At 36.7% G+C, this 18,095-nt stretch overlaps 1 protein-coding gene across 2 annotated transcripts in view; it reads left to right on the plus strand.

Annotated features, from left to right (window-relative positions):
- Positions 1 to 18,095, plus strand: part of LOC137403994 (polyamine-transporting ATPase 13A3-like) — a 36,817-nt gene that overhangs the window by 14,396 nt on the left and 4,326 nt on the right. The window contains exons 10-23 of one of the 2 annotated variants that reach the window (XM_068090146.1): positions 1,016 to 1,147; positions 1,678 to 1,839; positions 2,946 to 3,103; positions 3,634 to 3,822; positions 7,581 to 7,642; positions 9,158 to 9,302; positions 9,511 to 9,621; positions 12,039 to 12,095; positions 12,822 to 12,975; positions 13,679 to 13,921; positions 14,479 to 14,663; positions 15,727 to 15,853; positions 16,575 to 16,788; positions 17,350 to 17,446. In XM_068090146.1, coding sequence (XP_067946247.1) covers positions 1,016 to 1,147; positions 1,678 to 1,839; positions 2,946 to 3,103; positions 3,634 to 3,822; positions 7,581 to 7,642; positions 9,158 to 9,302; positions 9,511 to 9,621; positions 12,039 to 12,095; positions 12,822 to 12,975; positions 13,679 to 13,921; positions 14,479 to 14,663; positions 15,727 to 15,853; positions 16,575 to 16,788; positions 17,350 to 17,446 — 2,036 coding nt within the window. The remainder of the gene's footprint in view (positions 1 to 1,015; positions 1,148 to 1,677; positions 1,840 to 2,945; positions 3,104 to 3,633; positions 3,823 to 7,580; positions 7,643 to 9,157; positions 9,303 to 9,510; positions 9,622 to 12,038; positions 12,096 to 12,821; positions 12,976 to 13,678; positions 13,922 to 14,478; positions 14,664 to 15,726; positions 15,854 to 16,574; positions 16,789 to 17,349; positions 17,447 to 18,095) is intronic. The other variant, XM_068090147.1, reaches the window with a different exon arrangement.

Raw genomic sequence — 18,095 nt, forward strand, 5'->3', positions numbered from 1 at the left:
AGTTTCACATTAAAGTTTGACTTTGTCATTGAAATATAAAGTGTGTTATAAGTAACATAGATGAGTAGAATTGACCAATCACAGTGTAAATTGATCTGTTTTTATTGATCATATATACTTCCATGTTATTACTCGGCCTTGAGACTTGCTATAGCCTGTATCTTCAAATGCTAATGACCTCACATTTTGTAGCTGAGTTTTGTGACTTCCTGAAGTATTTAATTCAATAAGCTTTGCTGGAGCCGCGATAAATGATTTGTGCACTTTAGAAAAATGCACCTTCTTATTAATCAAACAAATTAAGCAATTGGATTTAGTATTACTATTGCGCAATTGTGTGTACAACGCCAGCTGACTGCTGCTCATGTAGAATCCATATAAGCTTATGGCGATTTCCATCTATGTTTGTCAATTTTTAAAAGGAATGTATTGTGAATATGTAGACATCTTTTATTGATCTACTAGCATCAAGTGCGGCATTGCTCGGGTTTTATTCCATCTTTAATTAGATAGCCCACAGCACGTATGTAGACCTTTAATGCAAATTGCTATCATGACAATAGTCCAAGAGTGCGTTCATAAAAGGCGATTGTCCTTGATGCTTGTGAAGATGTCTGCTTGAAATTTTAATCATACGGGTGTTAGAAAGGCTGATTCTCAGTAATCGGACAGAGTTTGAAACCAAATATTTTTGGCAACCTGGTAGAACCCCCAAAGCATGTGCATGTGAAGTTTGGATGAGGTCAGCAAACGCAGACTCACGCACTGACAAAGTGGCATTTATAAAACGAGATAATAAAAAGCTAATCAGATATGTGCTTCTCTATCTTTCAAGTCCCTGCCATTATGACATAGTTTTTAACCATGATGTCAGGTGCGTCGCTCATTTGATATCTAGCAATGCTTAATTCCAGAATTCATCTCATTACCAGTAAGAGAACACCTGCGCTTTCATCAGTATCAGTATTTAAGTATGACAAACTCATTGTTTATCTGACCACTCATTGTTCAACAGTAAGAAAGACTGTGACCAATTACGACCTGGTACCAGGTGACATCATAGAGGTGCCAGTCAATGGTTGCATGATGCTATGTGACGCCGTCCTGCTCAATGGCAACTGCATAGTTAATGAAGCTATGCTGACCGGTAGGTTATTCTGCTGTCCTATCATGCAATGTGAAGATAACTCCTATAGTAAGAAATGTATATTTATGGCTAGTGATAATTTTACTATTTAGCATGATGGGGCTAAAATATTACATCGAGATTGTCTCACAGTGAAGATAAAATATCTTCACTGTGAGACAATGTGTTGCAGTTGACAGAGCCAATATTCTATACCAATTTGTAAACTGAAAACTAGAAAAAACCGGCTAAAATTAAGTGGGTGAAAGTTGCTAAAGTTAACATTTTCGGATGTAAAGTTAGAAACAGTTTGGTTTCTCAAGCCTCTCGCTACCTTCTGGCATTTGATAGACTACATAATATATACTTTGCTCCGGGACCTTAATGTAGCTCACTAGTTGAAAAATGCAGGCTTTCATTTATTAGGTTTGAACACAAGTCGGCTTTAATCTAAAGTAAAGTGGGATTAACTACTTGGGAAAGATTAAGAATTAATTTTGTAGATTAATTGCTGATGGTCTCATGTCATGACTTAAGTTTTCTGTATGTAGGTGAGAGTGTGCCGGTAACGAAGACACCTCTACCTCACACGAGAGATGAGGAACTCTTCTGTCCGAATGAGTATAAAAGACACGTGCTCTTTTGTGGCACTCAAGTCCTGCAAACTCGTTACTATGGCAATGCTAAGGTCAAGGCTGTCGTTGTTAGAACAGGTACAAAAATAGTAGCCATGCGTTTGTTCTCGTTTCTCATTAATTCTTAGATGTAAAATTATTCTAGTTCATCTGCTTCTTGAGGTTGTCTTAGTTTTCTACACTTTCGTGACATTTTTTTCATTCAATAGAGGAGAGCTTTGTATTGTATGCTGGACTGCTTTTATCAGTGATGGAGTTTTCTATTGTTGCTCGACTAAAACATATTGACCCTCTAGCCATTCACTAGTTTTAATACTTATAAAACCATCTAACCTCTTCAATTCTCCACACCCTAAATGTACACGGAATGGCAAACAACAGCGAGTTATCTTACTGCACCTAAACACATCCACTGCAGACTGACCTATCATGGGACCACTTCACCATTTTACAAATCTGTTTGTAAAATGTTTGTTTGTTTGTCTGTTTGTCTGTTTGTTTTCTGTGTGTCATCAACATAGACCTATTAACTACACAACTATTAACTATATCTATATATATTATTATATATATTATATATATATAATAATATATATTATATAATATTATATATATATATATATATAGTTTATATATATATTATATATATGTAAACTATATTACTATATTAATTTAAATATTAACTGTATTAACTATAGTTAATTGGTCTATGGTCATCAATAGTAATGATGGACAGTCATCTGGTTCCAAGAGTTGATTGATTCAAAGATACACTCTTATCAATATCATACTGTGATCAAATAGCATATTGTGTTGCATCATATTGCGATATACATGCATTTTATATATATCAGTATACATGCTATATATATAACATCATGTAACATTATATTGTTATACGCTAGATTATAAAATAGTATATTAAATATACTAAAATATAGTAATATAAAATTTTTATATTATTGCATGATGTATTATATCATAGTCTTACATGATAAATTCCAAGGAGTTCTGTTTATTCGTTCTCTATCTGTCAAAGAACTGTGTCTGGGAATTTTTATTATCTGTCTCTAGTACAATAGGAACGGAACAAAAAAGCTAAAACAACGCATCAGGTTAAAAAAGCTTTCGATGAAAAGGCCTGTTGAAACATTCTAGAATACATGGTGGTGTGTTATTGACAGGTTTTCAGACATCCAAGGGCGAGCTAATCAGGTCCATAATGTTTCCCAAGCCAATGGACTTCAAGTTTTACCAGGATGCTATAAGGTTTATACTAGTGCTAGCATGTGTGGCAGTCAGTGGGATGTGCTTTACTGTCTACACAATGCTTGCCTGGCAGGTGGGTTTGTGTCAACCATCAATCATCTTTGATGCGGATTCAACACTAACCATGATTGTCCGTAATTATTTATATGTACAATTGTACATTATGACAAATAGTTGCAGATTTCTGAAAGAGTTGTATGCACTTGCACAGTTGTCCTACCGAATAATAAATCAGCTATTGTGAATGCAGTCTGCCAGCTGGAGGAGTTTATTTGATAGATATTAAAATGGGAAAGTTCAGGTGTACAGAAAATATTCTGATTAAAAAATGGCTAACTACCCAATTCTCTATCACTGCTATTATTTAAGACTATTTGGAGTACGTAAGCGGTGATTGTGACTAGGAATTTATTTCAAGTACTTTGTTCTGTGTATCACTGACTGGTACAAACATATTAAAGGACTGATCATAAGCCTTACAGTGTTTATGTCTTACTAAATAGTATTGCTATGACAACCTGCCTTTATCAACACCATATAAATACACTTTACTACAAAGTGCTTTATTTTGTGTAAATAAAGATAGTTTCATATATATTGTAGCAACCTCCAGGTACTGTAATTAAGAGGGTTCTTGACATAGTCACCATAGTTGTTCCACCTGCTCTTCCAGCCGCTTTGACTGTTGGCATGGTGTATGCTCAGGGCAGGCTCAAGTCTGCAGGCATATTCTGTATCAGCCCCCCAAGGATTAATCTCTGTGGCAAACTCAAACTTTTCTGCTTTGACAAGGTGAGACAACTTCACAAATATTAAACCAGTCTATACGGTAATTGCTGCTGGGCGGAACTCTCGCTGTTTCTTAGATGTCCTTTATAGTTACACATACCGTAAATCTGATGTAAAAGTTGACCCGGTGTATAGTCGAGGTCTAAAGTTTGGTTTAAAAATCCTGTTTTTGACATGTACCTGCCGTTTAAGTCGACCCCCTTCTTTTGCTCAAATTGTTTGATCAATAGTTCAGACAGCATCAGAGGCAGGAGATGCATAGCTGATGAAATGGCGTTCACAAACACCATCAGCAAAAACTTTTGTTTTTTTGTGCCGTCGGCAGTACATACAACAATTAACAAAAGAATGGGAGACGACAGTTCTAATGAAGACCACAAGGCCTGAAAAACAATGTTTCACCATCGTATTGGCCCGCCTCGCCAACAGAATGAAACTGCAACCTCTCATAATAAGTATGTTTTTAACAGAAAAGCCATGCCACAAGACAGATTTCTGTCAGGAATCGTGATTCATGTACAAGAAAGAGGATGGGGCGGGACGATAGTGGATGTGTCAAATGGATTACCTAAGTGTGGGCTTGTAGGCAGATACAACCAAAACAGCATTAGTTTCGAAAAAAAACATGTTATTCCATAAGCGAATTCTAGCGATGACAATTTGAATGGTGAAGAATGGAACTTTATGTTTGATCCATCACATGTTGAGTAGGATTACTAGTATTTTACTAGTTTATAAATAAATCCCTGTATATCATATCATGTAATTTTGATTTGCCATAGTTTTTTTGAAATGGAATTTTACTAGAATTCGTGTTATCAAAAACGTGACCGCCGTATAAATCGAAGATGGATTTTCAAGCTGAAAATTTGATGTCAAATTGTCGACTTGTACGCCAAAATTTACGGTATGCCTCATAACTCTGATTAGTTGAGTGTATATATCAAAATCAATCGTGTTCAACTGCATGTCTATGTCTTCTGAAGGACTTATGGAACTAGGCTATTGTGTTCAACACCGTGTCTATGTCTCCAAAAGGTCTTATGGAACTAGGCTATTGTGTAAAGGTGAAAACACACTAGGCGATATTTAGAGCGATATCGCGCTGCGTGGCGCTAATCTGTGCTAGAACTCACTCAGTGTGCTCATGCAGAGCGATAACGCTAGACTTTCTCTACACAACTTTATCGCTAGCGAGATGCATTTCGATTGGTTGGTTTTTACCAGAATGCAATTTTATGGTGGGTAATTATTTCTCATCGATGTTCACCAACGTACAGCAGCAAAAATTTGCTATTTTGTTACGATTGAAACATTTTCAGGATGAACACTGAATTGTTCATAAATTTAATAATAGTACTCCCAGTCGTGAGCACCATAACAAACAACAATTACATAAAATCCGAGTTGAGAACCAACATTTGGAGTCAATCGTTGCGCAGGTTGACCATCTTGAGAATGGTAAATACATGTACAGTCAAACATGGATAACTCGTCCACGGATAGCTCGAATACATGGTTAATTCGAACATTTCCTTTGGTCCGTTCCCACGTAATGATAAATTTCTATAGATAACTCGAACTCAACACTGTTAATTCGAACTGTTTTTTTGCCCAACAGCTACCGAAACGGTTGTTTTCGCTTTAGAAAATCACTTTATTCAAAGCCATAGAGGTAAACTTCATCTTTTCGTAATTCATAAGCGTCGTTATTACCACCATCGGCAAAATATTTTTGTCAACGACTTTTCTAAAAATTTGGTGAAATTTGATTTATACTGCGATACGATGAATAGCACGGGCTAGCCGGGTCACGCGCGCAAGAATTTTCGCCACGCACATACAAAACAAAAATCGCATGTTGTTTTGTATGTGCGTGGCGAAAATCCTTGAGTGCGTGACTCGGCTAACCCGTGATGAATAGTTTTCCGACGTTGATTCCGTGTTGAATCAACGTCGGAATGTTGAATGTTTAAAACGTCTTAAAAAATGTTGTAATTAAACGTATACGTTGTCTGAGCTACAAAAAACTATTCATCGTTTGACCTAAACACAGAATACGTGTGTACATTCAATAAGTATCTATTAAAAAAGCGTGAGTGATATAGAATGTACCGTAAAACCTCGTAAAACTTCTAATTGAACTGCCTCGGAGTGTTGCTCTTAACGAATCCCAGGTAAAGTAAGGTAATCTGCATAAACTTCAAGAAAAAACGGCAAAATTGATCGTGGGTAAAACCCCAAAAGAAAAAAATGTCTTTTCTTTTGATCATTTCAACAACGATCAAGTTTTGCCAATGTCAATCTGAAAAACGTCCTGGCAATAACATCACCTCAAACAACAAACCAATCTCAAGTGATAGAAAAATCTCTATACTTTTTCATGAAAACGTTTTAAACTTTACATTAGAAGCATTTAATTTGAAACAAGCCATTTGTGCTTTTGATTTATATTATAGTTTGTATATGTACATGTATCTACTAATAAACAAGTAAATATATGGACTTGTGACAGTGCTCTGATAACTTGAATGCTCTGATAATTCGAACACTTTTGCTCGGTCCCTTGAAGTTCGAGTTATCCATGTTTGACTGTATTTAGTATATTAAATGTAAAAAACTACTACAAAATAAAATATATACTAAAATTGTACAAATATTACAGGTACAAATACAATACCGGTAACCGTTTTTTATTATGTCTTCTTGTAGTGTAGGCAGTGGTACAATCTGGTAAAGTGAGATATGTTTAGTAACAAATGCGGAAGTTGTTTAAGTTGTTGCCTAGACGGCGCCATATTGACTTACCTAAATTTATTAACAACTCTGAAGAAACTCATAATACAGAATTTTATTGGCATTTTATGAGCGGGCCCATTATATCGTTTGCTAGTGAATCGCTCAAGTGGGTTTAGGCACACGCCAGCGACATCTCCTTTCTCCTCATGACGCTCGCGATAAAATCGCCTAGTGTGTTTGAACCTTTAAACAGCGTGTATATGACTGCTGATGGACTTACGGAACTAGGCTATTGTGTTAAACAGCGTGTATATGACTGCTGATGGACTTATGGAACAAGGCTACTTGTTTCCTATTGAAAACATAGAATTCATAGCTATCAGCTAAAGAGTCATGCTACTATGAGCTATTCTATTGAAAAAGTAAAAATTTCAGATGTTCTGAAGTTGCTTATCTAAGAATAAAAAGTGCTTATCAAGGACTACGATTAAATATAATAATGTGGTTAAGCCTTGTTTATTACTCGTTTATCTGGAGGCTGCATCATGGCTGGTAATGTTTTTGTTTGAAATGGTCAGTGATGGACAAAATCAGGAAGCTCGGGTTTTTCCATGCTATACATTTCATTGCGTATCTCTATTATTGTGTACTTCTATGGCAGAAGTTGGAACTTGTTAATGCAGCAAAAATTGAACATGATAAAACTGGATATAAGACTTTTCTGATAACCTTCTTGTTGGATAGCTTTTTATAATGTTTTAAAAGGAGCCTCTTCAGATAGAATTTTGAATATCTGTTCCATACAGAGAAAAGGCGGAAATTTGTAAGCAAGTATTTCTTACTGGATTTTACTACGTGTTATAATGCTTGTATTACCAATAAAAGGAGATTGCCAATGCCAATTGCCAATGCTTGTATTACCAATAAAAGGAGATTGCCTTACTTATGGAAAAATGAATTTTTCTTCCCTTTTTTCTAAATTTACAAGTTTATTTTATCTCAATCACTGTCTATACTTGTAGACTGGTACTCTTACAGAAGATGGCCTAGATCTTACTGGCATGGTGCCGTTCTTAGGGGATGGGTAAGTGGTCCCCAAACTTACAACAAGATTTATCTTACAATGTAGCTGTTGTTTGTATGAACTCTGTTTAACATTCAAATGAAAATGTAGTGGAACCTCTACATACGAAAGACCCTACATATAAAATATCAAGTTGCGAAACGTCTTTTAGTAGAAATCAAATCTTGTGTCGACTTACGAACGATATTTCTAGATACGAAAAACTTTTCGTACTTTGGCCTGTTTGTTAGTTCCGTGTCTTGGCCCGTTTGCTTTCCATGGGTACGACTTGGAACACCCCTTACTCAATTTCCTTTGTTGGTCAGTAATTGGCAAGTATTTTGTGTTCATTCGTTTTCTAATTTGGAATTATCATATATCGCATACATGATAGAGCAATTTTCGTTTGTAACAATCGAAGTTCGATGTTTTCTGTACGATGACAGTTGTTTCAGTTCACGCCGATATAAATAAATCTTTCTACTAACGTTTTTAAAAACATCTATTTTGAGCAAAATAAAGACAACAATACAACACCCACCTTTTCAGACCTTCATCTTCCTATTTCCTCTGGTCTTTTCGTAGCCTTCTCTAGACGGCCAATGCCAAAGGTAAATAAACATACCAATCATAGTTTTTAGTTATATTTTTATTTTTTCACCTATTACTTTTATTTATTATGTAGTAATATGTTTATAACATGTACATATTACAGGTTACATGTATGCATAATTTATACAAATGTTATATCTGAGTTTTGGAGAGGCTTGGAGCGGCTTAGGGCATTTACGTGGTAAAATCAGTTTTCACTTACAAAATTTTCTACTTCTGAAATGGCTTCTGGAATTGATTACTTTTGTAAGTGGAGGTTCCATTGTACATGTATGTGCATATATAATCTTTCTGTTTCAATCGTCAAGTCTGCTGGCCCTTTGCAAAAGAGGATTGCAGATACTATCGTGGGACAAACTAATGACTTTTAATACAACTCTTATTACTGACATGTGATCTAAATATAATCAATTAGTCTCAGGTATCTTCAACCAGCTCATTAGGTAACGACTTCTGATCGTATGATTATACAAAACAATTTGACTATTAGCTCTTGTAGTCCCTCCTAACACATAGCGCTTTCTTGGATAAATCTGTTGAGCCTTGCTGATTCTATTATTACAAGCAGGCCAGTTGTGGTACAAAATACATATATCATATATAGCATTGTATGATCTCACATATAACATAGTATGATAATTGTTAAATGGTTTATAAATCATACATTATACATCTAGCCTTAGTTGTCATTATTGACTCTGGTATTATTTTTCACTTTGCTTACACAATCTAGCTATTTTTATGCTGTTGTTAGATATTCCTGTAAGTTTTGATGCATTATACTTCATGCTTTTAATCAACCTTGATTGATTCATTCAAATAATGGTAATTATTTAAAAGAATTTAGACAGTTCTCTAGTATTTCATAATCTGAACGCTAAAAATTGGGAGCTTAGCAAACATGCTGCCCTGTTTCTGACACAGGCTACATAAAGTGTATGATGATGCAAGGGAGTTACCTCGGGGGCCATTCATATCTGCTATGGCTACCTGCCATTCGCTGACCAGAATGGATGGAGTTCTGAGTGGAGACCCACTAGATCTGAAGATGTTTGAAGCAACGGGATGGGTGAGTCAAGTTATTCGAGTTTTACTTACTGACTTTAGCCTTAGGGTATGACCTATTTTCAGACTAATGGAAGGACACCAGCTATTTACATGTAAACATTTCTGTTATGGAGTTACAGGTGTTTGTATTTAGTTAGGCAAATAGTATATAAAGTAACTTACTCATCCGCCCACTGAAGTATTAGAATGCTGACATTTGCTCTCTATAGACATTAGATGAGCCAGGGGAGGACACCTCGAGGTTCGACACACTCATGCCTACTGTTGTGAGACCACCTGTTGGCAGTGAACCACCGATTGAGATGTTTCCCGGAGTCAAGGTTAGTATATACTAGCATTTCAGTTCTGTGTGCCTCCAGGCCTGTATTCCCTGGTTGCAAGTTGGGGCGGCTAAGCAAGTTGGAGCGGCTAATGTTAGGCGACTAGTTATGAGCATCTGGGGGTTTGGAGGGGCGGTGGTCAGCCCCCCTCAACAGTTTCTTTTATGTAGGGCCTCAACCAGGCATCTCATGTAAAGTTTTAAAAATTTTTATCGGAAAGTATAAACATTTTTTCTATTATTTGAGATTTGTTTGTTTTAGGTAATGTGACTGCCAGGAAATTTTCAGATTAAAATAGGCTAAACTTGACTGCAGTTGAAACGCTCAGAAAAAATACATCTTTTTCTTTTGAGCGTTTCAACAAAGATCAATTTTGCCGATTTTATTTTAAGTTCATCCTAAGGTTTCTACGCTTTCGTGGGGCTATTGCCAAGCGGATGTTTGTTAAAACTTGACCTTTTGCAAACCTTTATAAAAGTCGTTAACAAGAATATTTTGCCGATGATGATAATAATGACGCCCAAGAACTATTAAAAGCTGACATTTATCTATATGGCTTGGAATAAAGTGATACTCTACAGCGATAAAAACGTTTCCCGTAGCCGTTGGGCAAATAACTGTTCGAGTTAATGCTGTTGAGGTCGACTTATCTAAAGCAATTTATCATTGCGTGGGAACGGACCAAACAAATCCGTTCGAGTTAACCAAGTGTTCGTGATAAAATTTTACATTTTATCCGAGGGCGAGTTATTCTAGTTTGACTGTGCTTAACGCCAAAAATTCCTAAAAAGTTGGGCCCGTATTCCCTGGGCCGGCCAGCCGCCCCAGGGAATACAGGCATGTGTGCCTCATCGTCAAATATTGTATTTATCAGATTATACAAGCCTCAATTTTTGCTGCTTGTGTATTGTAACCTGAGATCTGAAGAGGCACCCAAGTCCTTCAACTAAAATCCTTCAGGGTTTTTTTTTCAGAGTCTTTCACAATTAGTTTAAACTGAATCATATATTGTTTTCCAATGAGTCATCAAGGCTGATTACAATTATTAACATGTTTGGAAAGAGTGATTTATATTTATTGTATATGCATATACAGTAGGCGCTCCTACAACGTAAATAATCCGTTCCAGGACCGTTTACGTTATAGGGAATTTACGTTATAAGAACAATAAAATACATGTAAATTGCCTAAACCATTCCAAAATTTTTCCAAACTTATCCCTTTGTCCATGCAAAAGGTGAAAATTGGCTTGACTCCTAATTTGTGGGCTGTACCGTAACTGCAGCACTATTAGTTTGCATTGGCAACCTTTCTCCTTTTTATGATCAGTCTCACTGGTTTTATAGCTGATGATTGCGATAATTTTACAAGTTGATGGGGACTGCACATTTTCGACGTTCATTTACAACGATTTTCTTATTTTTTCTAGACAGCCAAGTCTATTCTGCAAAGTAAAACTAATAATAAATATTTTGTACGTGTACAATAAGGCAAAACAACAAAGTATTATTATTATTATAAAAAGCGGTTCTACCTGGCCGTAGTCTGTCTGTATCCAGGAGGTCAAGGATAGGATAAAAGATAATTTTCAACGATACTCCAACTCGTGACATTCAGATTGGTAGACTGACACTGTAACATCTGCACCAATCGATTGCCTTGCCTTTGTATTTATGAACAATTGCGCAGCTATCCTATTCTTCTTTATGTTGACACATTAAACAAGTTTTTAATGATCTACATTGTATTATGGCGGACTAGAATGTTGCGAAAGTTATATATAACGCTTTACGCAATGATGCTTTTCTTCCGCAAGTGCAGCAAAATAAACTAACATTAAAATCGAATTGAAAAACCCGCCCGAGTTGACACTTTACGATATATAGAATTTTTTACGTAGTAGGAAGCAGAAACTCCTCATAAAGTTTTTATGTTATCTGGAATTTACGGTATAGGAGCCTCTACTGTATATGTTACAAAAGCGGCTGTGGACTGTTTGACTTCGATATCATGTCCTGGCCAATGATGGCATGCCATAACACAAGTTGCATGAATTGGGTGCTTCCTCTCTGCCACACAATTTACCCAAGCTTCGCTTATACTTTATGTTTTCATTGACCGTTTTACCATCTGGCTGAGCTAAGCAAAGGGTTCACAATGACAGTCCAATCACTACCAATTTCGAACTAATGTACTTCGGCTCAATAGTTGCTGGTTCCATATTTTCATGAAGCAAATTTCTTTTTGTTACAATCTACAATGTATATTCGTCCGACAGATTGTGATTCCTAATTGTAACGATTGAGTGGTAAAACATGTGCAACAACAGAGATAAGTTTAATAAACATTTGGACTACCTGGGCAAGTTGACGACGCCAGGTAAGCTGTTGCCTCCACTCTGTGCTGTGTAATTACAGACAGAAGAAAACGTTGAGATGACAACTCTCTCTGAAGTTGCGGATGTTTCTGGAAAGGTTGTTATCCTTGTTGCTGTGTTTTATTAATTGTCATTGAGTCGTGGTATTCCCAGGTGTAACTACTTCCAGCTTGCTTTTAAACTCACCCTGCGCTATTAGCATGAAGGCCCGCGCTCACTATCGCTCAAATCAACTTTCAGCTGTGTGATGGACTGCAAGTATTGCTGCTATGATGTCATTTTGCAATGATTGGCCAACGTAATCATTGCTAGCAACGATGCAACGGACTTTCGGCGTGCTGAAATTTAACGCTCATGAACGCAACTGTTAGCATATTGATTGGTTGTTTGTTGTCGGCAGCAGATCCAAATTCAACAGTTGTAAAGATCAATGTCATTCGTGAAGCACGGCGAAAAACTAGGCTCGAGATGAATTAATCACTAGTTGATGAATTAATAATTGTCAAAAATAACAAAAGGACTCGCGATATCAAGAATGCCAATTTGTAATTTCTATTGGTTTTTGTACACCTTGGTCCATCGCACAGCTAGACATTGATTTGGGCGATAGTGGGCACGGACCTTAAATCGAAAGCATGCATGCCTTTACTTCAGCGTTTCCTGCCTTTGTGAGTGAAGCAGATAACACTCGGTTTGCTCTTCATACTCACCTCTTATTTCATCCTGTTCTGTTAAGTTCTGTTAAGTTCTGTTACTTTTTACTTACTAGTAGGAGCTAGAGGATTTACACACACATCTTGTCATCTCCTCTGTTTTCTTACAGACTCCGTATGAGATTGGTATTGTAAAGCAGTTTACATTCTCTTCAAGTCTACAGAGGATGAGTGTAATCACTAGAACGCTAGGAAGATCTCATATGGAGCTCTATACAAAGGGAGCGCCAGAGAAAATCACTTCTCTTTGTCTTCCTGAATCTAGTAGGTTTCAGCTTAGCATTGCATATCCTCGCTTTCTAAAAACTTCTTTGAAGTGCTAGCATTGATGGTATCCCTGCTCTAGCTAGCATATGTTCAGTAAATAGGATTGACTTATGTATTCTTTAATTTCCTTGTATGTTTTTTAAATTATAACAGCAATAGAGAAATCACACCGGTTCGCACGGATTTGTCAAACCAACAGGTTTAATTTGTTCAAAAACCTGCTTTTTATGTTGGCTCATATATTCCCTCAAGGATAGAGTATAATTTATTTAGTTTGTTTGACAGCCCTATGACAACCTATGATAACCTTTTGATAAATACTGCAAATAATTACATTCAGCATTAAAACAATTGCTTACAGCTGAAGGTGACCAATAAAATGGTTTATTATAGTGAAATGTAATCAATAAAACCTGTTTATTATAGTGAAATGTAACCATTTAATCCAACTAACCAACAGTTATTAGAGTGTATTGTAGCACAACCTGGCTATACAACAATTGGCAATTGGATGACTGCAGATGAAATAAAACTTGAGTCACAGTAGTCACTAACTAGGGCTAACACTAGTCACTAACTAGGGCTAACAATACGATGACATGGAGCACCTACAGAAACAAAGCAATAGACCAGACAGTAATTGGTTATAAAATTTGGCTATGTGTATGTCATGCTCCTCAAGTACAACAGTGTTTTACAGTACCTAAAGACTTCAATGAGGTGCTAAAGAAATACACTATGCAAGGATACAGAGTCATAGCTCTTGCCTGTAAACCTCTTCACGACCTCGCCTGGCATCATGCTCAGCGGATAACTAGAGATCAAGTCGAGAAAGAGCTGACCTTCACCGGTCTCCTAATTATGCAGAATAGTCTTAAGCCCGAGACAACTCCTATTATAAAAGAGTTGAGGGTGGCCAACATCCGTACCGTCATGGTTACTGGTGAGGTCATTATTATGCTATGTTTTCAAGGGTAGGAATTGCGTTAGATTACCAATGAGCTATTTATCTTGCTTTGCTTCTGAGGCTAAGAATTGCAGTGGATTACCAATGAGCTCTCTGTGCTGCTTTTCAGTTACTGCTATGAATTGTCGAGTTGCGTGGTACTTCTCTAACCTGCTTTGTTGCTAGGACTGGTAACTGTATTGATTTGCGGGTACCATCCTATGCTGCATGGTTGCCAAGGCTAGGAATTGTGGTGTATAACCTTTCTAACATAGTTTGTTGCTAATGCTAGTAACCGTGTTGAATTGTTAGGGTGCCCTTGATCCTGTTTTTAAGGCTAAGAATTGCATTAGGTTACAGCCTTTTAGTCTATTCTTGAAACTGTAAACATTTTGATACGATTTTCCACTCTTTTTTAATATCTACAATTCTTTTAATCAGCCCAGAACCATCATACCAAGTTTACCTGTGTCTTGTTAGCCTCCAAGACAACCTTTAGCTTTTGTTTTTGCTTCATTAAAGTGGAAAAAACCTCTACTAGTTCTTATTGGTAGGGGACAACATACTGACTGCTGTATCAGTAGCCCGTGAGTGCGGCATTATCAGTAAAAGCCAGCGGGTCATCCAGGTATTGGCCCATCCGCCGACAGAGACGCAATCGGCAAGGATCGAATGGCTGTCGCATGACACGGCCGAATCGGAATCTGAGGCTACTGATGAAGAATTGCATTTCAGTAGAGTAAGTGTAGTTGGCTGGAGACAGCAAACCTTTTCTCAAAGCTTTCCTCAACACATTTGAATTGTCTGAAAAAGTACGTTGAGATAAAGTAATTTTTTTTGTAAATTTTGACCTACGATTTAAACCTGGTAGGACTTACTAGCATTCCTGATACTTACATTTGGCTGGGTTCATTACTGTGAGGGTTATGCTTTTAATAAAAATGACTTACATTTGTATCAGTAGCGCGATTATTCAAAGTTTTGTTATGTAACTCAATAGCGCCTCAATTATCTCAGCATTTTATAGATTGTTGTTGATGGTTATTTAAATAAATTTTGTTAAAAAACTAACCATTTATAAAAATTGAAAAGTGACTAATTGTCAAATGAAAGTTGTCTTCTTTTTAATGTCCTTAACTTCTTGTGTAAAGCATTTTTTCAGAATCTGTCATTGTTAAATGTTATGTGCTTAACGCTTCTCAACAATTTACCAACTAACCATCCCATTTGTCTAACTAACCGTTAGTTAGACAAATGTAATGGCTAGTTAGGTGTGTCTAACTAACCGGTTGACATATTCATCTAAGTCTAGTTAGCTGTTTCTCTCATCATACATATACATGGATATATAGTTAGTTGAGTCTATCATCATACATATATACATTGATGTCTAGTTAGTTGTGTCTATCATCATACATGTATACATGGATGTCTAGTTAGTTGTGTCTATCATCATACATGTATACATGGATGTCTAGTTAGTTGTGTCTATCATCATACATGTATACATGGATGTCTAGTTAGTTGTGTCTATCATCATACATATACATGGATGTCTAATTAGCTGTGTCTATCATCATATACATGGATGTCTAGTTAGTTGTGTCTATCATCATATACATGGATGTCTAGTTAGCTGTGTCTATCATCATATACATGGATGTCTAGTTAGCTGTGTCTATCATCATATATATGGATGTCTAGTTAGCTGTGTCTATCATCATATACATGTACATGTACATGTATGTGTTTGACATCACAATGTTGTATTTGATCATCAATAATGTTCCTTTGTATTTTAGGGCTCATACCAAATGATGATCAACGCTCAAAAGGAGGACTTCTGCTTAACGGTTGATGGAAAGTCATTCGCTGTTCTCATGACCTACTTCATGCCTCTGATGCCACGGATTTGCCTTAAGGGTGCTGGTAAGGATAGCATTCTTACTCTTTTGCAACCACAAAGCTTTGCTTTTTGGTTGCAGCTAAGCTTTGTTAAGGCATCAATGCAGTTTCACCACAGATGTTTTGTGAGCTTCTCTAGGTAGATGCTGTGGAGGTTTAATGGTTGGCGCCGGGATTAAACGATGTGAACTTTTCCAAAACCGATTTTTTTTTACTATCAAAAGTAAGAAGCGCAAACTATTTATCACACTTTTGAAAACATTCATTTACGCGTAATCTTTACTATAATAAGAGTAGTGTCTGTCTGTCTGTTCGTTTGTCCAAAACCACGCTAAGAGCTTTAAAAAAAGATTGCTTTAGATAGGAACAAACTAGGGGTACCAGATTCAAAGGCAAGTATTTTACCACTACACCACTAGAGCGCCTTACTACTACATGTGTTAATTCTCCATATACTGATTACTCATGACGATCTCTCACAGTGCACGGAGCTGGCAAGCGTATTGAACAATATTCTTGGTTAAAGACTTTCAAACATTATTGTGCATGCTACGATGTTTCAATTATATGCTTATCTCTAATGGTTTAAATTGGAAATTTTATCATAGTAAAAGAACAAAACTCTATCTAGCAATTCGGTTAAAATGTTTCACTGTGAGAAATTAACTAATGTTTTGAGATGTAAAATATTTCAGCGTTACTATGAGTTGCTTCAGTGAGATAAACTAACATCTTTTGTATTTAGTGTTTGCGAGGATGGGCCCTGAGCAAAAAGCCCAGCTTATAGAACAGCTGCAGAGCTTAGGATACGGTGTTGGTATGTGTGGTGATGGAGCTAATGACTGTTCAGCTCTTAAGGCAGCCCACGCCGGTATATCGCTCAGTGAAGCTGAAGCCAGTGTAGCGAGCCCATTTACATCAAAGATTCCCAATATTGGCTGTGTGCCAACACTTATAAGGTGCGTCTATGATGGCTGAATGAGCTAATTAATTTTTAAAAAGCCATATTATAGTTTATCCTACGAGAGAACACTTAATATTATCTACATGTATGTTCTTTTTTTTCGGTCATGCAGTTTCATCACTGATGTGTTGTATATTGGAATTATCTATCCTTGGAACTAAAAAGAGGCCAATTTGTGCAGGTCTTGGCAATGTTGAAGGCAGTTGAAAATGGTTTTGGCATTATCCATTGAATTACATTAGCCTTGTAGAATGTAACTATGTGAGGTCATCACGCACAGAAATAAGCCTTTCACCAAATGATAAATATGTAGCATTGCTCAGTTCAAGGGAAATAATTTTATCCTTTGTCTACTGTTGGCTTGTGACACACATAGGATATGGTTCGCTATAAGAAAGTGGGCTAAAAAGCCACCAATTGGCTGCTTGCTATTATTATACAAGGCCACTTTTTCAATTGCCTCATAGTCAACATATAGATAATATTGTAATGGCTGTATTCGGAAAAAGTCCATTTAGTCTGTAATACCTAGCAGAATGCATCATACTGTTTGCAGGGAAGGCAGAGCTGCCCTCACTACATCTTTTGGCTGCTTCAAATACATGGCCCTGTACAGTCTCATACAATTTGTCTCTGTCCTTCTCCTCTATTACGTAAGTTGTCTTCTAATGTACTAGCATCCCAGTGATACATGTCACTACGGCTACGTCTCCTTCCTTCAAATAAGGAGTATAGCAGTACTATAATTGACAGAGATGGATTCCAATCTACGGTGTTTTTGTGATGACTGCGATTAACTTTTCGTTTTTGAGCTTTTAAGAGCTTGTGATCACATTTCCACATATTTTGTACCTACAACACAACAGAGTGAGACTTAGTGAATCTTTTGATACCAAATAACTGTAATGTGAATTTTGTTGCAAGTCAATCGCCAAGTAATACTGTATCTAGTAGTGTCACTGGCATCTCATCATGGATGTGTGTGTAGTTGTAGAAATACTGTATCTAGTGGTGTCACTGGCATCTATCATGGATATGCTTTATTTGAGCATACAAAGAATCTTTTCCCTTCGTGTATTGTGTTACTTTGTGCACAATGTGTTTTTGCACTTTTCCCCTAAACAGAAACTCTTTGACGACTTCGGAACGTTCAGCTGAAATACATCCATGTATTTATAAGTTGATGGGGTCAAGTATTAAAATACCTCTCACCTGCGATACTGCATTTTACTGCTGCCTGGACTAATTTTCATACAGTCATACCTCAATATACGAGCTTAATGCCCTATATAAAACAGCTAA

Source organism: Watersipora subatra, chromosome 9 (assembly GCF_963576615.1).
Source record: "Watersipora subatra chromosome 9, tzWatSuba1.1, whole genome shotgun sequence".
Lineage (NCBI taxonomy): Eukaryota > Metazoa > Bryozoa > Gymnolaemata > Cheilostomatida > Watersiporidae > Watersipora > Watersipora subatra.